The sequence below is a fragment of the Semicossyphus pulcher genome, unplaced genomic scaffold (assembly GCF_022749685.1).
Source record: "Semicossyphus pulcher isolate SPU_LCO1_2020_fin unplaced genomic scaffold, fSemPul1.0.p SCAF_9, whole genome shotgun sequence".
In the NCBI taxonomy this organism is placed as follows: domain Eukaryota; kingdom Metazoa; phylum Chordata; class Actinopteri; order Labriformes; family Labridae; genus Semicossyphus; species Semicossyphus pulcher.
In genome coordinates this window covers 8,973,828-9,000,749 of record NW_027211770.1, presented here as the reverse complement: position 1 = coordinate 9,000,749, position 26,922 = coordinate 8,973,828, and the positions used below count along the sequence as shown (strand labels likewise).

At 40.0% G+C, this 26,922-nt stretch overlaps 1 protein-coding gene across 1 annotated transcript in view; it reads left to right on the top strand.

Annotated features, from left to right (window-relative positions):
• Positions 1-4,752: 4,752 nt before the first annotated feature.
• Positions 4,753-26,922, top strand: part of LOC138583592 (zinc finger protein 236-like) — a 63,629-nt gene continuing 41,459 nt past the window's right edge. The window contains 12 exon segments of the mRNA XM_069655484.1: positions 4,753-4,767; positions 4,769-4,868; positions 7,094-7,233; positions 10,296-10,460; positions 10,573-10,751; positions 12,364-12,494; positions 14,547-14,719; positions 22,498-22,620; positions 23,840-24,013; positions 24,826-25,006; positions 25,403-25,675; positions 26,594-26,797. Coding sequence (XP_069511585.1) covers positions 4,753-4,767; positions 4,769-4,868; positions 7,094-7,233; positions 10,296-10,460; positions 10,573-10,751; positions 12,364-12,494; positions 14,547-14,719; positions 22,498-22,620; positions 23,840-24,013; positions 24,826-25,006; positions 25,403-25,675; positions 26,594-26,797 — 1,858 coding nt within the window.

Genomic DNA, 26,922 nt, shown 5'->3' with positions numbered 1-26,922 from the left:
CAACACCCAGTGGGAGGCTAAATGGTAGATATGCACAAACAGCTCCCTTATCTCCACATCCCTCTGCACAGTACGCAGGCAGAGAACTGCACAAGACAAAAGACAAAAGGTAGGCAGAGACAAACCAGCGTGGAACAATGGGAGGGTGAAATACAGTCTAATGGTTATCACACCACCTCTGTCGATTCAAACAGCAGTTATTTGACTTTATTTTGAGCTTCGGGTTTCAGCAGTTATTAAAACACACAACAGCACAGTAAGACACCTTGTGTATGTATGCACATCAAATGTGAGTACTTTAATATGGTCTGTGGTGCTGCTACATTTTATATGCTACAGTCTAATACCTATTGTTCTCTTTTCCTCTCACTGAGCTTAGCGTTTGTTTTTTCGCACAACCTGCTTGCTGTTAACAATATCTCATTAGAATTCTTATTAATTCTAGTGTGTCAATTACTGACAGGAAGATGTTAAATATTCATTTGCTCACTTCTTATTCATATTCTATATTCTTTCTCTCTCCTCTTTCAGCTGCAACATTTCAAGTCCAACAATCAAAAGGTTCATTTAATTCATTTAATGTGTTTTTGGCTTCAATTTTTACAATAAAACATCACATAAACAAACATATCTTACTATAGAGGCGACCCAGCAGAGCGGCGAGTGTGGCTGAGCACGGCCTTACCTCCCCGCTCCCCCGTCGAGGATGGTCACAGGGGAGGACGCCCATGGCGACCGCGGCTGTCAGATGCTGTTTCCATGATGCCGGAGAATGATTGGTTCCATGGACGGGGACGGTGCTCTCTGACAGCGCGGGGGGGAGACTCTGCCACACCTGGGAGAAGAAACACTGGCAGGATGTGAAATGTTAGAGAACAAGGTCATTCCAAGGGTCATTGTGAGACCTGTCACCCGTCTCCCCTCCGTCATAGAGGAATTTACAGCCCGGCCGCGTGCTACATATGGAGAATATTGGGTCTGAATTTCTCCTTTGTTTGGGATGGGAGTCTGACGTAGGCTTTGTCTGCTCAATCTGCAGACAACAATGTCCTGGTGTGAAAAGAATAAGACTAAATCATGTTTCTGTTCTTACTTTCACTAATCTGATGTGATTAATTAGAATTGAGGCCTCTGATTGCTAAGGAATTGAAGAATAAATCTTTAATCATGCTGGAGTTTATCACAAGACACCTCATCTGCAAAGTGCTGCAAACAGGCACCACATTTTCAAGTCTGACTCATGTCTAGTCTGTGGCAAAGGGCAGCAGTATCATTGATGTCAGTGTTGTTGGTGAGGCTTGTTAGCATGAATGACAAGGCAAGAGATGTGACTCAACAGCAGCAGATCCCTCACTCTCTCACTCTCAGCATGTTCTTGAGTTTAGCCTGTCTCTTACAGAGGTGGGCTTCCTGACAATCCCGCAACCAGAGCCCATGACAACTTTAATGATTGATCACTCGCCTTTTGACTGCGGTGAGAGGGAAGAGAGCCAACCATGGAGAGAAAGGGAGGAAAGAGGGGCGTGGACGATCCCACAAGGTCAGAGCGATGTCCAGTCTTTTGTTTTCCGTGGTGAGATCAGTGGCCTGTGCAGCCGCGAGGGGGACAGGCAGAGTGACTGGAGGCCTGGCAGGAACAGATGTTCTTACACAATGAACATGCACTTGGTTGGTTGCTTATTCGCGACAAGTCAAGAGGCTGACTTCCGCTTTTCTGGAACAAAGAGAACTAGAGATAAGAGTCACAGCTTTCTACCTGTCAGACTGTAGGAGGGAGAAATGTTGCTAAGACAATCAGGCTTATAAACAGGGAATTATGGTATTTTAAAGTTCAGACATATATTTTCTAGAGTTTAAACACTTGGCTCTTTTCTAAAACGTCAGGACTGGGTGTTTTTTTCCCCTCTGCATGGACAAGGTGACTATAATGCCCAGTTATTTTCATTTATTTCAAACTGGATGTAAGGTGTGGACAAAAAGACTTCCTGTGTGCTATGTTTAGCACGTAGCATTCAAGTTGAATTTAATATGAGCAACTTCACAAACAATTGTTCAAGCAACAACTGTGTCAAAGTGATAATCTCAAAGATTTTCATTTAAATAAACGTATGTTAAGTCACTATCTATCACCGAATGAGGTAACACAATGGTGATTGAGCCTATGGCCTTTGCATTGGCAGTATTATGGACTGGGTGTCTGTGGCGTCTCCCAAGTGTTGCAAGTAAACAGTGATCTACTATGTCTGAACAAACAAAGAAAAGATTGACTACAGATACATCTTCAAATCCAAAGAAAAAGAAACAAATTTGATGCTCAGATGAAGGTAAACGGAAAATGAAAAGCAACTGTCAGCGAGGAAAATCAAGAGGTACAGCCGGAGCCAACCGTGGACGTCACACATGAAACACTGTCTGGGTATCTGGGAAGTGTGCTCCCGCAATTACCGTTTATCGCCATAGGTGCCGCCAAAGAGAACGAAACAGAGATCTTCGACATTATAACTTTAACCGACAATAGTGGCAGCGAGATGGTTAAAACAGGTCTAAAAAAATAAGACACAACCTTGATCACTGTGTGCCGGATCCTTAATCTAGTTTATAATAAGAAGAAAGACCAGGACAGAATTCTAATTTAATATCCCCACACTGATTCACCATACGGGTTTCAACTAATTTCATTTCCTGGTTATTAGCAAAGACTGAATGATAATACTAGAGTCCATCACACATGCAGACACTGTTGCCCGTCTTAAAAGCATTAAAAAAAAATGAGGGGACACTTTTAATAACACATCTAGGGTGAGAACGACCCCTGCCTTTAATTAAAGTCCCATGACTTTTCCATTACCTTCAATTCCTCCCAATGTCAGACGCTGGACATCAACCGTCTCTCTTCCTTCCTTTATTTCTACACATAGCTCTGCTAACTCATGGTCTGGATTCTATTAATAGAGCAGCTATTTGTGTCAATTGAAAACATAAATTCTCTTGACTTCCTGTCATTGTGAAGGTGTGGAAGAGATGTTATCAATACAGACACAAGATAATTTACAGCCAAGCCAAGGTCAAGCATTTGAAAATGAGACGTGTAGTCTTTAAAATTACCAAAGTCATCCTGTGAGCATTTTTATGTGGGTGTGTGAGCTGCATGTGGGTCTTTGAATCTGATTGTAAAGTTAAGTGCTAAGAGTAATATACTGGGTATCCTTCACATACATACACCAATTAGAGTCAATCAGATCCAGAGGAGATCTGAGGGAAACAAGCAGTCTTTCAGGCGGTTGCTTTCAGTACCACAGTTCTAAACCAAACTGTCAGCTTGTTGGCATCGCCAGGATTATTGCCCCATAAACGACCAAGTCATTCATAACTCATTGCCTCCCTCTGCTGGTATTAAAAGGCAGTAAAGTCTTTTTACAACCTGCCTAAACCCTTGTTGAAAAATCAATATGATACTGTCTATGACGCACTTGTGAGTGCAAACGTAACATATCACACTTCATATTTTTTATGTCTGATACTTCGAGGGGACTTAAACTGCCATGGGTACGTTTATAGACAACGTATCGTACAGTATTTCATGATATTTTTATTTCCTATGGTATCAATACTGTCCCTGTAATATCCCGACAGGTGCTTTATGTGTCACTGGCAATCAATACCCTGTTTTATATATATTGTAGGATTTTCTCTCGAATAACAACTATACCATAATGTTCAACTGTGAACAGTGAAGTGTGTAAAGTTTGGTTATACTAGATACATTTATTTCATACTAGTTTAGTTAAAGTTATAAAGTGAATATAATATTTCTTTATTCTAAGGCTACCTCAGTAGTAAGTGTCCTTGGTCAAGACACTGAACCCCAAATTTATCCTGAATGCATAGCATTCGGTCTATGAATGTGCATAGATCCTGATTGAAGATTGGCATAGTAGCCTTTATCGCCATCAGTGTGTGAGTGTGAAAGGGTGACAGTGTCATGTCGTGTAAAAGCGCTTTGAGTGGTCGGAAGACTAGAAAATCACTGTATAAGTACAGCTCATCTTTTTTTCCTGTCTGTTTACCAATTACAGTGAAGCATGTGTGTGTTCTGCGTGTTTTCTTAGGATTTGTACTTCAACAACAGAAACTTTGTTAATGTGCTGCTGCCTGTCTTGACAAGGACACTCTAGAAAAAGAGATTTTTAATCTTAAGAGCTTTTTTCCTGGTTAAATAAAGGTTGCATAAATACAAAAATAAGAGTTTCCTTTCTTGTTATGATTTTTACTTGTGTCATGTTCACTTTAAAATAATGCGCTATTTGGTTATTCCTTTATGGGTATATTGCCATATTTCAACAAACTAACAAAAAAAAGAAGATTTTTTGGGGGGCCTTAGAGAGTAGTACAGCTATTTAACAGCAAGGCTACAGCTACAGGTGCCATCTAAAATATTACATCTAAAATATATTTTTGAAATATAATAACATACAGTATAACATATTTTAGGAGGAGTCTTACAGTGGATGAGGCTATATTGTTCATAAGAAAAAATAGCATACTTACTTGAAATGAGACTGTCGGGCAAACATACATCGAAAAAATGTGATTCATTAGTTAATTATAATCGTAGAAGTTGCCAAATAACTTATCTTTAAAAAAGTTGTAATTTTGATGTGTCCTTTAAGTTGTATGTACAATGAACCAAACGGTAGATGTCTCCCTACTCCACGCAGCTGTACATCTTCATGGGTCCGATGCTGTCTACAGATGACCGAGTCGCCATTTTGAAAAGCAAATCGTTCACAGCACACCCACCCTGAGTACTGGAACTATGCCGCGGGGCCGGCCTCGCAAACAGAGAGTTAAAAGCAACGACGAAACAGGTAACAAGTACCAAAATGCAACGAATAAAAAATACAGGTTATGGGCTATCCAAATAAGCCGGTATTATTTGGACAAACATCTCTGTATCTTTTATAATGACACTTCAATGTGGTGTATATAGTCCCCGGATATAGTATTGCGGGTGGGCTTTGCTTTGTGCGGCGAAGGAGTGATTGAGGCGGAATGATATTAATAACATCTCGGTGCCTCTTCTTATTGGCTTCCAGTCTAAATTGGTGTCCGCGAGGAGAAGAACCGCGGTATCGTGTACTGTTGGTCAATGTACCGTGTTTACACTTAACATTTGTTTATTTGTAGTTCGTTGTTAGCTTGTTGTTGCTAACTAGCATGCTTAGCTATTGTTAGCTTTAAGGCTAACACGCTGAGATGTTGGCCACTGTTATTTTGATCCTGTGAGGCACTGTAGCGAGGCTGACCAGCGGTTGATGGAGCAGTTGTGTCTGCTCAGAATGAGTTGTTACATTAGCGAAATGACATGACCAAAACTAGTGTTGACATGGTTCGTCGGAATGCATTAACTTTGCTAGCAATGCAAATGTCATCAGCGGTATACAATATTTAGCTTAACGTAATTTTGATGACACGTTAGTTGGATAACTGAATGGTACGTTCCCACACATGATCCCACCGATGTATGTTTGTTTATTTTGCGTAAATTAGCAACAAAACAAGAACAAACTCTCATTAGCGTTATATAGAAGGTTTACACTGGGTTAATTGTATGGAAACCAGTCACCAAAAGTTTCAATTTGGTTACGCCTGTTGAATCAAATATCCCAAACGTTTCACCGACAAACACAGTATGATGGAAGAAACCGCAACATTCTGAGAGTGCGTTCCCTTGACAACTGGCATTTACTGGCGTGCGGAACATCAGTGCGCACGACTTTCTTTTTCTAATGTCGGTTAACTGTCTGTCCGTTAAGCACTCACTTTAGTTTAATAAAACAAAAGTCTGTCCTGTCAGCTGGTGTCTGGGCAGTGTGAAACTGGCAATTGGTTTTCGGAACAGTCTAAAGACTGCAACCAACAACTGCCAACTTTAGAATGTTTAGGTGAGTTGGGCATTGTCTGTGCAGTGTGCAGTCACCCCAAGACTGCAAATGCGTTTGTGAGTGACAGTGAATGAAACAAAACTGTTAAACTATCCCCCCTCTAGAGTCTTGAATAAAGTGGATTTAATTTTTTTCCCACTTATATACCTCAATAATCCACACAGACCTCACTTGTCAAGACTTGTTTAGCATAGACTAGTTCAGTTAATTAGTTACTAGTTAAGTGTATTATCGATGTGGCTATGACTAAATTGAATTTCCATCCAGTTGGGAACATTAGAGGGGATTCAGTTTATTTTTAACATTTGAATGTAAACATACTAAATAAAGAAAAACACCAACAAGTTCACTTTAGACCTATTGCTGTCATAGCCTCTGTGCAGTATTGCACTGTGCAATTGTTGCCATACCATACTGTATATTATATTATATGACACTATACTATATTCTGCAGTATAATTGCATTTTTTACTGTTATATTACTTACACACTGTGACTTTTATACTGCACCTTGTACCATATCGTAAACCTTATACCTTATACCATACTGTATTATCTCAGCCTGCATACCATGTCACTTTATCCCATAAATGTCACTTCAACTTGTCACTTTATCTTGTCACTTACTCCTACTTGTATAACAGCTGTATATACCTTGTATTTTTATTTTTATGTATTTTATCTATTCTTATTTTTATACTGTATTTACTTACTTGCTATTCTGTCTTTGTACTTCTGCAACACCCGAATTTCCCCCCTGGGGATCAATAAAGTATTACCTTATCTTAACTAAATTACATGGACCAATGGACCAAAAAAAAATATTTAGGATCAAATTTAATAACTTGATAACACAGTACGATTTGAAGTGATGAGATTTAAAACTACAAGTAAAACAGACACTTGTGTTCATTCTTCACCATTCATGTGTTTTTTAATGAATCTAACCCCTTCCACTCATTTCTAACCTGCTTTTAAGTACGGTACATATATACATTCTTTTAAAACCTCTGAATACAGCAACTGTGTAATTAAAGAGGCTTGTTGAAAATGTGTTGCATCAAGTCTTCTTAAGCTATTCTTGTCAGTATAAAGCCTCTTGTGCCATACGAGGATAATGAAGCATTATCTCTTGTACTTCTGAATAGATGCAGATCCCAGTGACTCCAAGGCAGAAAGTTTCAGCGATGGAGAGCTCAAGGACAAGAAGTGCACAATATGCTCCCAGATCTTTACCACAGAGAGCCAGCTGCAGAAGCATCTCCGTGAACATGAAGTCAACGATAAAGTAAGTATCAGTACCTCATAGTCATAACAATACATTACACACACAATAGTCTGTATTCTTTTCCCAGACAGTTCTTGTTATCATCAGCACATTTATGTTTATTCTTCTTACAAATCCACACATTCAGAACTTGTATCAGGCTGGAATAAGTGCATTCAGTTGCAGCCCAGTGGCCCCACACTGCTATTATCAGCCCCTAGGGTCAGGGTTTAAGCTGCTTGTTTAAGACCACCTTGAAACAATTTTCATGGTGATTAAATCTCAGACATGATCTGCCAAACAAAATATGCTTTAACTTATTGCTTAATGGCATTTCCTGTACTGCTAAGCGTACCACTGAGGGGTATTTTAGGAAAGTTTTAGTTGGACCAGTCAGTCTGCCTGAAAAAGCTATATGCTGCCACTCAGCAAGGATTAACCAGAGCAAGTGTCACCATGCAGCTTGATAACTGAGAGACTTGACGTAGGTATGAGGTGGGAGGTTTCGGCCCTTTACTGGAGCCATAAGCTGCATCTGTGAGGTAGTTGACCTGTTCTGGATTACCTTCTCAAAAGCACAATCCACACTTGGTGGGAATAGAGGAAACTCAACAGCTGACATCTTTACCTGACATTGGCGCAGGTGAAGAGGCTAGCTAGCCTGACGTATTGATTGAAACTGTCCCAGCCACAGGTTGGATGTGAGCCAAGCTCGAAGCTGGAAGTGTCCTGGATTTTTCTGCTCTGATAATTTTTCACAATGTGGAGGTTAAAGCTGCCGTCAGTGCCATTGTTTACTCAGCACAGGTCTCAGCTTAGTCTGCCAATCATAGTATTTGGTGCCAGCTGCTTTCAAAGCTTCTGATGTATGCTGTTACCAACAGCATGGCTGGCGTTCTTCTGTATTTTCTTCATATACAACACATATCTGGTTATTTGCTTATCCATCCTTTTGCAGAATGACATCAGAGGCACAACATTTGGTGACACAACATTAAAGCCTCATTGATATACTGGCCGACCAGTATTATCGAGCCAATATGGGCCACAAATATCTCGGTAACAGTGTATATCTTTTTTCAAATATGAGAAGAAAACAGAAGAACAGAAGAAAATGCAGAAATTGATGCTTAGAATCATAATAGAAACAGAGCTTTTTCCATCGTCTGCAGCACGTGTAGCAGAGCATCAAGGCATCGCTGTCGTTTGTCTGCGCTGGAATTTAGTGACAGTCATCACTTTAATGAAGTTATTTGTTTAAGAATTGTTTTGAGTACTTTTGAACATGTCATAACAGTTAAAGATTGGTGCACAAACATTCAGTATATTGGCCATCATATCTTTAATCAGTGAATGGTTCCCCTCTAAAATTGGTGCTGGAATCAGTCTCCAAAATCCGTTATCAGTTGGACTCGATGTTTCTAGATAACAGCTCGTTTACCAATACCCAAGATTTAAATAAGCACAGCCACGATTGAGTCGATTGAATAAGCTGCTGCTAAATAAGACCTGATGCAGGGCTGTGTGAGACATGTCTTGCCATGTTTGGGAAGCACTGATGCGCACAAGCACAGCATGTTCTCTGCTCCTGAACTAGAATAGTTGGAATAGAATAGATAAACCTTTATTGATCCCACAACGGGGACACTATCAATGTTACACTGCAGCAAATAAGAAAGAGAGGAAGCACACAGGGCACAAGAAAAAATTACACTTCTGAAACATTTTAAGTTATACAGAAAATACTCTGTTGGCAAAAACTGCATTGGCACATTCTGACTCCCTGATGACTGAAAACCAATGTGTGGAAAAAACGCACACACTTGTTGCTGTAGCATTGCATTGCTGTTTTGTGTTTGTGCTGTGGTGGTGTGCGCTGCTACAGCAGAACTCTAAATGAACATTTTTCAAGAAGAACCAAAGTGTCTTGATCCGACCTCCACTGGCTGGAGCCTCTCCCTCTGTGGTGCCCAAGGACAGTCTTAAATAGCACAGTAAATATTACTGCCCGTCTTGTACATGTTAAATCAGTGTAGCAATTTCCTCTGCTGCAGTGTTTACTGGCCAATAATAGTGAATCATTTCAGTAGCTATTTGTTTGAATATCCAGTCCTTCCTTCCATATATTTTGGTCTTACATAAAACCATCTTAAAATACACGTTGCAAAAACTGAAAAACATTAATCTTCATCGTTAGCATCCTCTGACTCACTGGATGAGTCAGTGTTCTGCTGTCTGTTTTCATTCTTAGAGCCAGTCAATGCGTAATACATAATATGGTTACTCTTGGTTGGAGTATGACTTGATAAGAAGATGTTTTATTTGGTGCTTAAATCATATTTTGTATGATGATAAATGTTTTTAGAAGGAGACTTTATGAGCACTTTATGTAGTGCCTGTGGTTATTTTCCAGTCATCCATAAGTATATACATGCTCCCTCTTCTATTCAAATTCTAGCTGCTTATAGCTAAAGCAACGCTCACATCTCTGCCCTCTACCTTTTCCTCTCCTCTTTAACATCCATCAATACACAGACACATTAAGGAGCGAGGAGCAGGAAAGTGTAAAGCAAGGAGCAAGAATGAGTCATGAAAACCTTTCATTTGGCTGAAAAACGTCTGTGGCATTTCATGCACTGCACTAACTCATGCACTCTGAACTTGATTCTCAGGACCTTGTTCTGGGTTCATATGAAAAAAAACCCAGCTTTCTCCAATGCTACCATCTTTTATGGCATGGAAAGACAATTATAGGACTCTACCTCGCTGTGTTTGCAGCTGTACCTGTAGTTGTGGACCATTTTAATTTCAAGGCCACTATCTCCTCAAGCCTCAGGGTCTGCCACTCCGAGTAAGACTCACCGGCATCAGTGTTGCTCTCCCACTGCATTCAGGAAGTACTCCTAGTAGAAATGGAAGTAAATATCGGGGCCAAAATGGTGATTTAAGACAACTGATTCTTCGCAGAAGTTAAACATGACTTTAAGGTCTAGGGGTCTAGGGTCTACTGAAATGCAGAGAAACAAGTCTGATATCAGTTCCACATTAATTAGTCACTTTAACTCTTCCTCTCTCTTTTGCAGCCTCATCGGTGTGACCAGTGCCCACAGACATTTAATGTGGACTTTAATCTCACACTCCACAAGTCCACACACACGACCTCCAACTTCACCTGTCCCGTCTGCCACAAAAGGTTCTCCCGCATCGCCAGCCTCAAATCTCACATCATGCTGCACGAGAAGGAGGAGGTCAGTCAACAAAAGACAGTCAAACATAAACCATCATTGATTTGCATTTGCTGCCCGTTTGAAATAGCTTAAGCTCTCTGTTTTGCATCTCTACCATCATTGGTCCTTGCAGAATTTAATCTGTGCCGAGTGTGGAGATGAGTTCGTTCTTCAGAGCCAGCTCTCTCTGCACCTGGAGGACCACCGTAAGGAGCTGTCGGGCACCAAGGTCTTCACCTGCAAGAACTGCGACAAGGAGTTCAAGACGTCGGCACACCTAAAGGAGCACATGAAGAGTCACACCAAGATGAGGTCAGGCGGGGCTGCAGATGCTTATTTATTGCATAGTCACCATTATGATTATATTATTCAGGGACTGTAGCTGCCGACAGTCAGTGTTTACATTTACAAAATTGTATTCCAAATGAGTTACAATGAAGCAGTGTATGTGAGCATTGAGACCAAGAGGCATTTGACACAGTGGTATGACTATCAAGAAGCATTAACCTGTAGAGCGGAGCTACTTGCTCCAAGAATGAACCTCAATCAAAACGTAATATGTGATATTTTTTAAAAATGTATTTACTACATGAAGACGTGCACAGTCTGCTATGGCATTCAGGGAACATGAGTTCTTATTTATGCTCATGAAATTAATGCACATAAGAGCCCATCAAAGCTCATCCAAGGATAAGGAGTGCTGAATTCTAACCATGTTTAGACTATTGTTAATGGAGGTTATACACTCAAACCAAGGCTAAAAACACAGCCTTGCACAACATCAGTAACAGAAAAAGCTCAAGAGGATGTTGCTTGTGCATTTAATGCTTTATAAATTCAAAGTTGCATGTGTGTATATATCTGTTTTTGTGCAATAGTTCCACAAGCAGGCATACCAATACAACAAGAGACAAACTTATGTGCAAAGATATATTTATATAAACATAAACATTAGGGATGCACAGATGCATCGGCTGAACATCGTGTTGACAGACATCGGCCCATCCTTTTTTCTAAACTGTTGTTAAGGCAACCACCGAATCATTAGCTGTCATTAACCTAATCGTTATATTGTAAACTGACAGAAGGACCGCCTCTCCTTTCATCTGACTGGACAATTAGAAAAAACGCCAATGATGTCGGGCACTTTTCTGCTTTGAGTTGAAGTTTTTTCAACTCGAGGCGCTCAGAGCGTTTCCTCAAAAACACATAGCACACAGAGCAGAAAACCACGAGGCGCTTTGCAACGGAAAAGCAGCGTGTAAAAGCAGCGTGCAAAAAGCGTACCTCTCACTGAAAAAAATGGCAAAAAAGCCGCCCCCAGCTGCTAAAACACGTTCTGTCTGATCGGGCCCTAAAGAGGCTTTTCAGGCAGTGGTTTTTTGAAAAAAGATCATGTTTATGTGAAAGAAGTTTAAATAAAAAGATGTATTGGGAATTTGAAAGATGGAATTCATGCGTTCTCAAAGAGTGTGATAAAAGCCTGAATAAATAAATTTTTTATAATGATGTGATCGGTTTGAAAACTTGAAATCTAAACAAAACTAGGGGGCCAAGACCCAAACAATTGACTGGAATAAGTGCAACAACGCAAGCATGTAAATGAATAAATGCTATTTAAACTCCTTAAATCTAATATCAAACAGCACGTTTTAATCTTTGTTTTTTCACTAAATGACAACACAGATCATGTAAAAAGTTCTATCTCCATATTATTTAATTGGAAGAAAGGCTGCTTCAAACATGAAAAGAAATGTGTACATTAGAGGGGTTTATATCAGGCTAACAATGTCCCTGAACATGACATTTTGCGAGTAAGAAAAACTTTAAACCCTACAATCCTACAATCAAAAGAAAGGTAACTCTCTCATCGTTGCATTGCCCTATTGACAATTTGTTATCTTTGTGTTACCTCCCTCTGCAGGCCGCTCAACTCTAGTTCCAGAAACTACAAGAAAAACATCGACCGCACCGGGTTCTCAAACAGCTGCCATCACTGTGGGAAGGCTTTCAAAAAGCCCAGCCAGCTTGTTAGGCACATACGAATACACACAGGTGAGTGAAAAGCAAAGACAAGACATGTTTAGGGTACATAATGCCTTTTTAATGAATCACACTCAGAGAAATTACTAAAAGAATCTGTGACAATGAGCTTCCACAAAACCTTCTTTTTTTCTTAAACAAAGGAGGGCACTGACACCAGGTGGTTCTAGTTGAAGCTCTGAAGCTTGTTTAACAATGCTATAGGTCATGGGCGCAACAGAAGACTCTGTAGTTGTGTGGGCCATTGTTGGCAGTTCTGTCTCCTAATTTGAGTTCTCTTAAAGACCCCTGGAACAAAAGTCAACTCTCACATATGTCTCTCCAAACTGGACTTACTCTGATTAGCTGATGCAATGACAAACACCACCAACACTCACACAGTTGACTGTGCTTCCCTCTGTTTCTGAGGGATTGTACGTCACACAGCTGTCATGCAGAGAGGCTGTGTATGTAGGAGTTTTATATACACAGTTTTAATTCGCTTCTTCTTTTATGAATCTGTGCTTTTGTTCAGCCATCTGGGTTTAGATAATGTAGCCAGCAGCTTCCACCCACATGTTGTTGACACATCACCCACATGTTAATTTGTTTGTTTTGCTGGATGACTGATGGTGGATGGAGCTGAATCCTCTGTGCCTTGAATCTCAAGCAGCTCTTAAGCAGATGAGGTGAAGAGTCACTTTGGTAGACTAGACACACGCCCAAACACACATACTGCTTCATTCTCCCACTCCCTCTCTGTGGCTGCATTCATACTGCAGGCCTTCATGCTCTATTTCGATTCTCGACTTCTACAGAATATTTCACAAGGCAACAAAACTCACGTGAAGTGAAATACATTAATAGCTCATATAAAAAGTTCAACAACATTCCCAAAAATGACAGTAATATATACCTCACTGTACTTCAGCAAATTAAATTGTATTATCATTTTTATATCAGTTTATAAACAAACTTATCACAGATAAATGGCGCTTACAGAACTAATAATAGAACTAATAATAGTCTGGTAGCCACTTAACTGCCTTGGCAGCTCTGGCAGTTCCCCTGGCAGGTCCCAGTCGCCACCAAAACTGCCACTACAGCTCTGGCAGGTGGCGGTAGCTACTGGCAGTTCCCCTGGCAGGTTGTGGCAGTTATCAATATGCCAGAACATTTCCATCAGAGACGGGAAAAAACAGACAAGAGCGACAAAGGCGTTGCCTTATCTGCAACACTTAGGTTGCGGTATGAGCCTTCTAGCTTCGATTAGATAGAGGCATCTCCCCAAATAGCAATTAAATCTAATTGGCTGTCATTCCGCTGCTGCGTCGTTGTTCTCAATGGTCAAGTGGAAAAAGAAAGTCTTCTTCTTCTTTAGAATCACTCCTGGAAATGTATATATTATCAAGGCAACACAATGCAAGACGCATGCAGGTCGCATGTTTTGGATTCTGATGTAGTACCACATATTCAAGTAGCCCAGTTCTGAATTAAAAAAATGCAACATCATGCAACTTTTGGCTGTTCACACTGATTTGAAAACATCAGGTCTGTGTCACATAGGGGGGGGAATCAGAATTGGGACACTTTTAGCTGCAGTATGAATGCAGCCTTTCATGCACAGAAGGAGGGCTACAGTACACGATTGTATTTGAGTGATCTTTGCTTGGACTGGTATAAGATTAGGTCACTGATATTGCAGCATTAATATCTAGATGAACAGATTTTGTGAAATAAGTAATATAAATCCAGTCCATCAGGTTGAAGTGTGTTTTTTTGTCTTAATGTATTAAATTATAAAATGTATGTATGTGCACTGTGTAAACTCTAAAGACCTCCAGTATCATGATTAGTGAGTCAAATATTGTTAAAATAATGAAAATACAGCATCAAAACAAAGAATATCTTGAAGATGTCTCCAGAATTGATCTCCTTCACTTTTTACCTTTTATTTTGAAGTAATTAATTTCGATGCGTCAAACTGCTGTAAAGTTTGAAACTTTAAACTATCACCTGAGTTGTCCAGTATCCCACTGGCTTCTTTGTGACCCATGTGTGAGCTGACCTTGATCTCCCCTCCAGGTGAGAGGCCCTACAAGTGCTCGCATTGCGGCAAGGCTTTCAACCAGAAGGTGGTGCTGCAGACTCACATGGTGAGACACACTGGAGAGAAACCTCACCTCTGCATGTTCTGCCCGGCCTCCTTCTCCCAGAAGGGGAACCTGCACTCCCACGTTCAGAGAGTTCATTCTGAGGTAAGAGCACAACTCAGCTGGTATGAATGTGACATACTCAAACACTCAAGTACTGTACAGGAAATCTCTCTGTTGATGCATCTTTGATTAGGTAGTTGTGTATCATAAAGGACAATAAAGAAAGACTTTTATATTAGTGTAAAAGGTTTGGAACTTTCCTTTAAATTCCCACCTTAGTTATATTTTTTATTGTAATGTTGTGCAGGTCTTGACTTGAAACAGTGGTCTTTCTGTCAGCGTATTGACAATATGGAGGATTAGGCAAAGAGGAATTTAAGAGACTTTAAAATGTATCTTCAGTGTGCACAGCTGTTTGACACATTGAATCCTCCCCAAATCCTCCTTGAATTAAGGATCAATTAGAAGTTAATCTGAATCATTGATTGGATTTTGATATTCTGCAGCAGTTCTTTGTTTAATCAGTTTTCCAAGAGCATATTGGTGAAACATAATCCTGAATTAATGAGAATTGACTTAGTTTTGTTTGGAAAATCTCTGAAATAACCAGTGCATATCTTCAAATGTGGTGTAAAGTAAATGTTTCGGCATTTCAAGAAGCATTTTGAATCATGTGGAAAGACATTGAAGACAGGAACCCAACAGATTTGACACATCACAGCTGTATAAAACCTTTAGTATATTTAGAGCGTGCTGTGTGTCTTATAAAGTGTCAGTTAGGTTTGAAGAACAAAAGTTTAAAAATTAAAAAAATAATCTCCATCTGCTCTCATTGTACAAAATTTAAGCCAAAATACCCCCCGTGACGGGCACTGCCGTCTTGTGCTGGTGATGTCATTTGGAGCCAGAGTTGCGCAGTAAAGATCAGCGGATGGAGCCGCCGTAGCCACTTCTGCTAACCAAAATACACACCTAACCTGTTGAGAAAAAAACAGCAAAGATGTCGGTGTGTTTAACAGCAGAACAGATCCTTGTGTTGGTCTGAAGCAGACGTTCCCAGATATGGAAACTTCAATGACTGCAGTGACTGTTTTAGTTACGTTTCTGCTCGCCGTTCTGGAACAGATCGGCTGCAGGAGCCGTATTTGTCAATCATCCTTTTTACAGCAACAAATAACTAATTAAAACTGAACTTGTCAGAAAAATGAACACTTGGAAATAAATCAGCATGATAAGAACTAACTATAATGACGTAATAATGATGTATTTGGCATTCATTTTGATTTTATAGTTTGACTCATGTCTCATCTGTTTAAATGGAGGAGGTGGGCTTTATGACCTATACTGCAGCCAGTCAGCAGGGGGCGCTAGAGATGTTTTGGCTTCACTTATAGGGAGCTGTCATATCCATCTTTTTAATACAGTCTGTGCTACAGACCCTAAGATCCAACAAAAATTGTGTGAAATGAAAAAGATCTTGAGCCTTATTTTGACACTATTTTAAATCCATCCAGTCCGACAATGTTGCAAAGCTAATAATGGATTTCTTTACTGACTCTACATTTATAACGCCTTGTTCATGGTCCTTCCACAAAAGTGTTATTTTCAGTCTTAACTGTACATTTAATGGCTGATGAATTTTAGAAACTATACATACATTCAGAATTACAACTGAAACACAACATGTTGTGTTTCAGTTGCATATTGAATGACTTGAGTAAAAACAGCTAGGGCTGTTAAATAAATACGATTGCTGATACTTGCTGATAATGGTTTTTAGTGTAGTTGCAGAGTTGCCTCCTTTCTTTAACAAGCCAGTGTGAAGTTGGAAACCCAAAACTAAATGGCGTTAAGAAAGCCTAGACCGGTAAATGGTTTCAGGTTATGGACTCACATATAGTGCTGTTCATAACAGAGGAAATATCAGATTCCTAAATTAGACTTTTCATGCAGTTTATCAGGCTTTGGTTATTCACTATCTTTCCTTTTATTCCTAGTCTTGTCCAAGATATTTTTGTTGTTTTCTTCACCTCTCCTTCATTCACACACTGAGTTACCACAGCTCTCCTGCTCACAGCTTGTTATTTTAAATGCATGAGGACACGTTGTTACATTGTTTGTCTGCTGGAAATGGAACGGGATAAAATTGCTGCTCTTTGTTCCCCGTTTGGTTCTTCTCTCTTGTAAGCACTTCACAGCAGCCAATTTTATAGAGCCCTTCCTTTTTTCCGTCCTTATTTAGCTTGGACTTTGCTCTCTAAACCATGCTCTGTCACTGAGTCTACTTCCTCATTGTGCCAAACTTTATTTGAGAGGTGGAAAAAAGTTTGACACATCAAAGTCCTCCCTAGGTGATGTCCATGTTTACAGATAATGAATTCTCCTGTGTAGGTGTCCTTTTGAGGTTGGTTTTTTTAAAGCCCATTAAAAGGTGGACTGATGGTGGTGGGAATAGCTCCTAGTTGAAGACTGCTTCCAATAATGTGGCTGCAGACTGGACTGGGTCAGCTTTCTGGCAGCGTGATTGTGAAGCAACACAATGATCTCCATCACAGGAGGTGCAGTGGGTCCCCCATCAGAGGATATGCCACAATACTCGGGGCTAGAGGATTTTATCAAAAAGATAACAAAGCCTCGAAGTATAAAAGACGCTTTGTGCTTGCACATCCAGCCCCACACTAATTTAGTTGACTACTGCTGGTGCGAGCTGAAAAATGAATTCACCTGGGTTTATTCAACAGTTAGGGCAGAGCATCTGAACCTTTGAGAGGAAAAAGTTTTCATGGTTTTCCAAAGGACTCTTTGCTTTAGTAACATTAATAACGGGCTTATAACTAAATACCATAAACTGCATAAAGGAATTTACAAAGCCGCTGTGATGTCTCCTATTGGTTAGTGGACTGCCTTTTTGAAGCCCATGCACAGGCCACCACAAATAAACCAAGGCTTATTCAATGTTAGTACAAGAAAGCACACAGCAAGCCGTATTATTCCTCCGATATTTGCATGAAATGAACTCCAAAAGGCACCAACAACACAAACATGGCAGAGAGGTTAAGTTCATTGCTGAATTACGTGAGATGACACCTAGTAGACAGCTAACAGCACCAACCTGTCACTTAAGCAACCACGCCCCTAATCATGCAAAACTTTAAACGGTTGAGTTACAGGAAAATTCACCTCCTGAACAGTTACATCTAAAGACACCAAAACTGTTTTTTTGTAGCAGGCTGTGAACATGTTTTATTCTGCTGTGCAGATGGGAATTTTAATATTGGGCCTAATGAGGGGTTGAGTTACTTTTGACTTGAGTTTGTTGCTTGCTAATTACCTAGAAACCAATTACATTCTCATTGGCCTTGAATGTACTTTAGTGCAAATTAGTTAATGTTAGCATGCTAACAGGCACAGCTAAGCTGGGGAACATGGTTAACATTGAATCTGGTAATGACAGCATGTTATTATTGTCATTGTGCACCTGTGGCATTAGCGTTTAGCTCATGGTATCACTGTGCCTGCCATCTTTAAATACACTCAATGGTGCCAACGTACATCAAAGCTGCCAAATCTCATGTTCTTTAAGATCAGTGACTTCCTGTCTTTGCATAAGGAGACAGGTAATCATGTCTGACATGTAGCACTTTCTCTTAAGCACTTAAAAATTGAAATAAGATGAATCGATGGCAATCAGGACTGATGACCTACTTAGCTATTTCTTTCTGTCTCTCACGCACAGTGCCTCTTCACCTCAATCCAATCTTGCAGGTCATTTCAGCTGCTTGAGAGTCCGTTCAGCTCAAGGGATATGACATCCACATTTTCAATTAGTTTATAATTAACTGGACTTATGCAATGGACAAAGAAGATATTCAAGCTACTGACTAATAGAATAGTTCTACAGTTTCTACAGTTTTGGCATTTTAATAATGTTTGTTTTAGAATAAACTGAGTCTGGATAAAAAGCGTCACACTTCATTCACTGTGTGAGCACGCAGGTTGTGTTAATGCACACCAGTCCATGTTTAATGGCTGATTTTGACCTTTCCTCACACTTTACTTCCACATTCTCTTTCTCATTTACCATAAAAAAGGATTGAAAAATTGAACAAAAGGATTTTTTTTTACCTCCATGAAATCCACGATCAGGCCTGTTGATTGAATTATTTCTGGAAAGCTAAACAGCAGGAGCATTTGAATAATGCATCTGATTATCACAAGTGTTCTTCAGCTCTCCTGCTCCACGCTGAGTTTGTCTTTATGATTGACTGACTTTATGAATAGATTACAATCGGGCGTTATTTTCAATAGATTTGATGAGCAGATGCAAAATCAGGAACCGGTGGAGTAAATTCCAACAATGTTTAGATCCATTGTGTTTGTTCATGTCGGGCATATTGACACAGTTATTCTAGCTGTTCATAGATGGCATCTGAAACCTTTGCTCATTATAGGTGCTAAGGCTCAGGGGGAGAAAATAATTTCAACAATTTAAGCCGATCCAGATCAGCTATTCTGCAACTGGTCTGTTTGTTGATAGACATCATACAATCACAAAAAGGAGAAGTCTTCAAGCATGAGAAAACAACAGGGATATACAGTAGTGCATATAGATTTACAAAACTACAATTGTCCATAAAACTTTAAAGCCACACTAAAAGTATAAAGTTTAACAACTATGCAGCTATTAGAAGCAAGGTTAACAATGAAGTAACACATTAGTAATGACTGCAGGATGTTTTTTTTTTATTTTTCAGACTTTCTAAGACTTTTACTAATTAGGTGCCAACTTATTTCAACTTCTGTCGGGTGGTACGCTTCCACTGAGACTCCAAACCTTTTCAGTGCTTCTAATAGAACTGGCACTTGCTTCAGCTGCTTTAAGTGTTTGCAATTCAAACAATATACAGTCAAATTCATTGTATAAGAAGCACTTGAAATTCATTTTTTTCATCTAAAAAGTGGGCCGTGTCCTATATACAGATGCGACCAATATACCAGTATAACATGCAGAGAGAGGTATTTTTTTGTGTTGCGGTATTTTACACAGACGATGGTGCTATAAGCCAGCTAAAGCTTTGTCACGGACATGACTGTAGGCTGAGCTCAACTACCGCACTGCTAGCTAGCAGGATGTGTTTAGTTGAAATAACTTGTATATACTTTTATATTTAAAGAGCTGAAAACCTTGAACAGTTCAAACAGTTGAACCATAAGTTTACCTCCAATCCTTCATAACTAAATAACTTTTAACTCCCTTTATGAATGAGCCTGAAAAACCTGCTGCGTTCAATATCCTGAAGAAATTTAATGAATGTCAACCATTTTTACCGCCCACCACCAAACATCTCCTAACTGCACTTTCACAGTTAACTACATCAGAACCTCCGGCACCTTCCACCTCTCTACCTTTTTTTATTTCTGTCATCTTCCTCTTCCTCCCACTCCGAAGACCCAATTTCTGTCCTGATCTTTTCATCATTGTTGCCATCTCTAACTTCCATCTCTTTCTCACCGCCTCCTCATATGACATGTATTTCACCTCTGTGCCCTCTTTCTGAGTCTTTTGCTCTCACCAGATGATTACGACTACAGTGAAAACACACATCAATAACACACGAGAAATGAACATCCTTCACTTTCCCATATGTTCTACACCTCTGCACACTCGTCCTTTACCCAGCTGTGACATACCCATTATTATGACTGTGATACCATCTTACTGGAGCTCTCATGTGTCCTCACGCTCTAACAAACATACTCCAGATGCATCCTTTTACACGACTCTCCTGTAAACAAACCCCCCACTGACACTTCCACTTTACATGCGGTTTGTCCCTCATAGAAAAGCAATTATCCTCCCCATGCCTCCTTTATTTGTGGCCCACTCAACAGTCTCTCCTGCGCTTATGGATTTTTTCTGACTGCTCGTACATACCAAATAGTTTTTCTATCGTCAATTATAATTTGGATTTCTTGCTGTCATTTCAGAAATGGATGGCTTGTTAGTGGTTGAATTTTAAGCAATTATTCCTTCTCCATTTAAAAAAATATTCGAAACTCCAAAAATCTGCCAAACCTTCACCAGACGTCCCAGTGCCTGTTTTGAACGTTTCCCCAAAGCTCCCCCGAGGCAAGTTCAACAAACTCCTCTGTTTTCAATCCAAAGGTCATTGCTGCTTCTTTCCCATGGCAGATTCAGAGATGGTCAGATCAGAGTACTGTACACTACAGACAGTTACTACTCAGATTTTATTATTATTTACCATTATAAATGAGCTAAATGGACTGTACTTATATAGCGCTTTTCTAGTCTTCCGACCACTCAAAGCGCTTTTACACTACATGTGACAATCACCCATACACACACTCATCACACACTGATGGCAATGACCTAAGTGCCAATCTCCATTCAGATCTATGCATTCATACTCGATGGCTATGCCACTGGGAGCAATTTGGGGTTCAGTGTCTTGCCCAAAGACACTTCGACATGTGACTGTAGCAGTCAGGGATCAAACCCCCAACCTTGAGAGACGACCAACTCAACCACTGAGCCACAGCCGCCTAATAAAATGATACTGTCTTAATATACATCTTAATATGATAATTCAGAACCATCAGATGGAGATATTCATCACTCCTACATGTGCCATCTTAAGTCATAAAATTATCTTTTAAAGTGATCATCTCGAAGATCTCAGTAATTGCAGGAGCACACCTCCCAGATATCCAGACAGTGTTGCATGTGTGACGTCCACGCTTGGCTCCGGTTGTAACTCTTGATTGTCCTCGCTGACGGTCGCTTTCCTTTTCAGTCTGTTTGCTTCATCTGAGCGTCGAATTTGTTTCTTTTTCTGTGGATTTTCACTTATTTTTGAAGTTGTATCTGTAGTCATCCATCTTTTCTTTGTTTGTTCAGCCATAAAAGCTTACCGTTTACTCGCAGACGCGTCACTGACTGGGCGCAGTTAAGTCGCACCAGACACCTAGTTTGTAATACTGCAAATGCAAAGGCTTTCATCAGTGGGCCATAGACTCAATCACGTTTTTATTGAAAAATACCAGAGAGAAAGTCAGACATATCCATCTAATCCTGATTTTTTCAGACATTTTTATTTCCTTTTTTTGTTCGTTGGTTTTTTTTTGGCCTTTTATGCCTTTATTGACAGAGAGAGAGGACAGTGGATGGTGTTGGAAACAGGGGAAGAGAGAGTGGGGGATGACACACGGTAAATTACTGAGGGTGGAGTTGAACCCGGGGTCGTTGCATCAAGGACTGTAGCCTCTGTATATGGGACACGAGATTTAACCGCTGAGCTAAACTGGCGCCCCTTTCTTTATAAAACTGTGTACAAAAGTGACTCCAGACACATTTAATATCACTTTCAAACTTTTTTCTTTCACCTGCTGAAGACAGACCAAATGCAGTATCTTCCTCTTTTTAAGATGACATAAGATAATATCAACTTATGATGTGTGAGGCTTGTCTAAATGGTGCTTAGTCTATAATCTACAAGCCTTGCAAATGAACAGTTTATTAAGTGGAGGTCACTTTCACAAACTTTATGATTGAAGCTTTGCGTCCCTGTCAGACCCAATAGTACCATTTGAACCCCACAACCCTAATTTTATTGATAGAAACATTGGCTTGTACATATTAGTTTAATATTTAAGATTTAATGTTTGTTCATGGAGAGCAAAGTTAAACCAGATTAAGTTCTGTGTGTGTGTACATACCTGGCCACAATCTGATTCTGATTCTCAAGTACAAACCTTTCATAAAACTCTAAGTGACTAAAGTGGGTCCCTGACAGAAGCATCAACAGTAACACATACACACACAGCAGCCGGGGATAATGTTTTGCGTGTGTTTCTTTCAGACTAAAGGTGTACCACTGTTCCCATGTATGGACTGCAGCTGTTCATTCAAGAAGTTGGGGAGTCTAAATGCCCACATCAGCAAGATGCACATCTCTGTGATTGAGGTGCCGTCAGAGACTACGGTAAGGGAAGAGTACGCAGAAAGCTTGAGCAAAACACTAAATCCTAACGGGATCCACTGAGGTTACTAAATCTATTCATTGTTTTGACCCTGGTGATTGAGTTGATGTGATAGCATGTGGGGTCTTTCAAAACAATTAGTATCGATTTATGTTGGTACTGAAGTCTTGGTACTGTTGTCTTCTTAAAGTGGTAATCTTGAAGATCTCAGTTTGTTCACTTTGGCGGCACCTATGGCGATAAACGGTAATTTGGCAGACCAACCACTGCTGGGTGAACGAGTCACTAATACCCCTGTCACACCTGAATTTAGCGTGTTGACGCAGGTTTTTTAGATCCGGGAAGACCCACTTATAAATGCAGATTGTCTCTGTTCTCATTGGAGTATACTCTCAGATGTTCGCAGATGTTATAGTGGCTAGGTCTTTATTGTATCTATTACTCATTCAGTCTGGTTATTAAACTCAGCGGTGACAAATTTGTCAACCCGGGTTTTGTGTTCCCATCAATGCCGATTGGAGCCGAGGCGATGATTACCCGGCTCTAATGCAGACTCATTTGACCCGGGTCTGAATGAAGGTTGTAACCTTTCCCATTAAGCAAAAAAGCCGGGTGTTAGTGGGTGTTAGTGGGTTTTTGACCAATGGGAAAGCGGCTTAACCGGGCTTGTGATTTTTGAAAATTTCAATTGTTCTCAAGTACTGTAGATGGCTTTGTGCCATATTTCAATTGTTGCTTACTTTTATTTATTTTTCAGCATCATTTCTACCATTTTATGATCTCTTTTTTTCCATAATCATTTCTCAGATTCTGCATTTATATGTTTACTTTAGCCAAACAGCACATAAACAGCAGACATCAAGTATTATTAGCTTTATTTACTGCAAATAAATCTACTGTCAAAATTGTTAGGACCCTCAGTCTGACTCTGTTACATCTGAAAAATGTCTATAACCCACTGCCAAAACCTATAAAGCCTCAGCTGCACTTGCACTAAAAGAGCAACACACTCCCCCAGTGTTTTGCGTGTAATGTAGAGCCTGTCAAAAATGTGCGGCCTCTCTCGTTTACCAAAGTGGTAATATTAACATTATTTGGAAATGAGTAGGTGATTCATACTAACAATTTTGCAGTTGAGTTAAGTTGACATGTGTCATGCCTTATTTAAAATGTTCCTCATCATCTCCTTCTTGTCCTTTTCCCCTTCTTCGTCTCCCTTAGGAGACAGAGACGACAGGTCAGGCTCCTGGGGGGTCCGAGGGCGGCGAGGGGGTGACAGATGTCATCCAGCAACTTTTAGAGCTGTCTGAACAGGTCAGCGGGGAGACAGCCCAGCCTCAACCACCAGAGCCAGCTATCGCCATGGAAACTGCAATCAACCAGGACATCCTGCAGGTTAGTAAGGGACTTTTACTGTCACTAAATAAATGAGATGATCAGAACAAAAGTCAGCAGTATTCAGGGCCCTGCAGATCTGCTGGGAAAACATTCCTCTGATCTGACATGCATTAGAGGAATTTAAGTGTTAAAGCAATGCTCTAAATCGTGCACAACCTCAGCTTCAGTCCCTCAGTGTGACATGCAGTGTAGAAGATATGATGATAGAAAAAGAACTTGAAAATGACTCTTGTTTTTTTGTCTGTGAGATAGAAGCAATTTGGCACAGAAGCATACAAACACAAATGCATCAACTCCACTTATACATCAGCACCTGTCAGTTTAGGACCTTTTAGAACCTTTTATATGGAAATGTTCTACTTGGAGATCGCAGTACCCACAGTGGGAATATTTTTGATGCAGTGAGGGCTAAGAGAAATAATAAAAAATAAACGTATCCAAAAACTCTTGAAAGCTATTGAAACCATGTTTATCTGAACTCTGTGAAAAAGCTTTCCTTTCAGGTTTTTCTCTGGTGGAAACATGATCCACCCAGGGAAATGGAGACAATATATTATTGAATTTGGACCAGGAAGCTTTATTAATGAGTAAACCAGGGGGTGGAAAGTTGAATAGAGCAACTGCTGCAACTTGCTGTCACGTAGACGGATGACAAATGCGCAGCTTGTTTAGAAGCAGCGCTGCCGTTTTGTTGCATCCAGCAGAACTTCAACTATTCGTCCTTTTGAGCAATGATAACAATAACGCTTTGCCACGGCTGCTAACGTTCGCATTTCTAGTTTGCTATCATTTCCGTTCTGTTTTTTTAGCAAGCTCTGGAGAACAGCGGGCTGAGTGTGGTCCAGCCACAAAGTGACTCCACATCCAGAGAGTCGCAGAACCAGACCACTGAGGGGGCTGCTGCTGCGGAAGCAAAGAAAGTACAAGCTCATGACAGACCGGTGCGGGAGAAGAAAAGGAGCATTTTTAAGAAACCTATACAAATGCCAGGTAGGGTGTTATAATGGAAGATCCATACAAACATTTTAGCACAATGACAAACTCACAAACATCCAAAGACGTGAAGTGTTGAAGTTCAATAGATTCTTTGGTGCTTTTCAGTGAAATTATAGATACAAACTATGTTGAAAGAAAATCCACAAATATTTCATACAACCAATTAATCAGTAATAGATTAAATATACCAAACATGTGAATCTGGTATATGGTGTCTTTGGCTGTCATTTCATTTTCAAACTTTCTTATATAAGAAATATATAATTAATAATTAATAATTATAATAAAAGATAATTGATTATTCAGATTAAAAACAGCTTTTAGCTGAAGCATCAACACGTCGACTGACACAAACTCTGCACAGCTGCTTCACTCTACCTTCCTCTGCAGGCTCCATCAGGGAGGAGAATGGCGTTCGCTGGCACGGCTGCCCATACTGCTCCAAGGAGTTCAAGAAACCCAGCGACCTTGTTCGCCACATCCGCATCCACACGCACGAGAAGCCTTTCAAGTGCAAACAGTGCTTCAGAGCTTTTGCTGTCAAGAGCACCCTCACAGCACACATGAAAACGCACACGGGTATCAAGGCCTTTGAGTGCCAGTGCTGCCTGAAGTGCTTCTCCACTTCTGGCAGCATGAAGGTACACATGCGACTGCATACAGGTGAGAAGCAGGCCCACTTCATGCAAGGGTTACATTTAAAGCCAAAATAAAATTAACATTTTAATTCACTTTTTTCTATTTATTGGCTATTCCTCGTGTTACATCGTAAACCTGTTAAACCGTCAACTGTGTGCCAACATAATCAGTACGCACATAAGGGAAAAGAGACATATATAAGCTTTCAGCGGATCAATATTTTTACTTTACTGAGAGCCTTTATCAGTTAGTATTCAGCTGTCTGGGATAAAAAATTATACAGCAAATTACAAGAGCTGGACCTGTGTAAATGTAGTCGTGCTGCTACAGCTAGAGCCCTAACCTCATTTATATGTTTGCTATCATTCTGTTTTTGCTAAGAGAGATAACACTGAGTCATCCCTTGGACATGAACTGACAACATTAGTGTGAATTTAAAAGCTGTTTCATTATTATTATTATCTGTGCGTTAGTTTTTGTCTCTCTGATTGCTATATAATAGCACTGTCCATGTTAGCTTTAGCTCTAGTTATGTGTTAGCGCTAAGCTAAGGCTTTATGTTTTCAGCTGGATTTGTCGCAAAGGCAGTTTTATATCTTTGTCACTTTTCCTTGTGCTGTTATTTGGTTTCATAGAAATATATACTGTCTCCTGGTAACTGAAAGGCTTTGTAATTTTTTGTAGACAAAAATTTAATAAATTATATGAGCTTGCTTACATTTTTGGTTTATGTGTGAGTTTCATATTATTTATTAAGACTGGCTCAGGGATAGTAAACTCCTAAACCTTGTTGTGTAGTTTAAAGCTTATTTTTGAATGTGTGATGTTTGTATCAAAGGAAAATGTCAGAATCAGTCTGATTCTCTAAATTCTAATTAATTAATAAATAATTAATATAATAATTATCCAAAAGCACAATTTTTTTTTGTCCACGTTTCCCAGGTGTTCGTCCTTTCCCCTGCCCTCACTGTGACAAGATCTTTCGTACATCAGGCCACAGGAAAACACACATTGCTTCGCACTTCAAAAGCTTACAGCAGAAGAAGCACAAGTTTCCCCGAAAAACCAACAAAGCCAAAGTGTCCAAGAGTAACCTACCTCTGCCTGACATTACCCTGCAGGAACCCATCCTCATCACCGACTACGGTAAGCGCGTATGTTGACAGGCACATGTGTAAACACATGTTGGAAGATACGCACTCTTTTTCAATTGTCCTTGGGATGAAGTGGAAGGCTTAGCCGCTTTCTTGTTAACCTTTCTTCATGTGTGC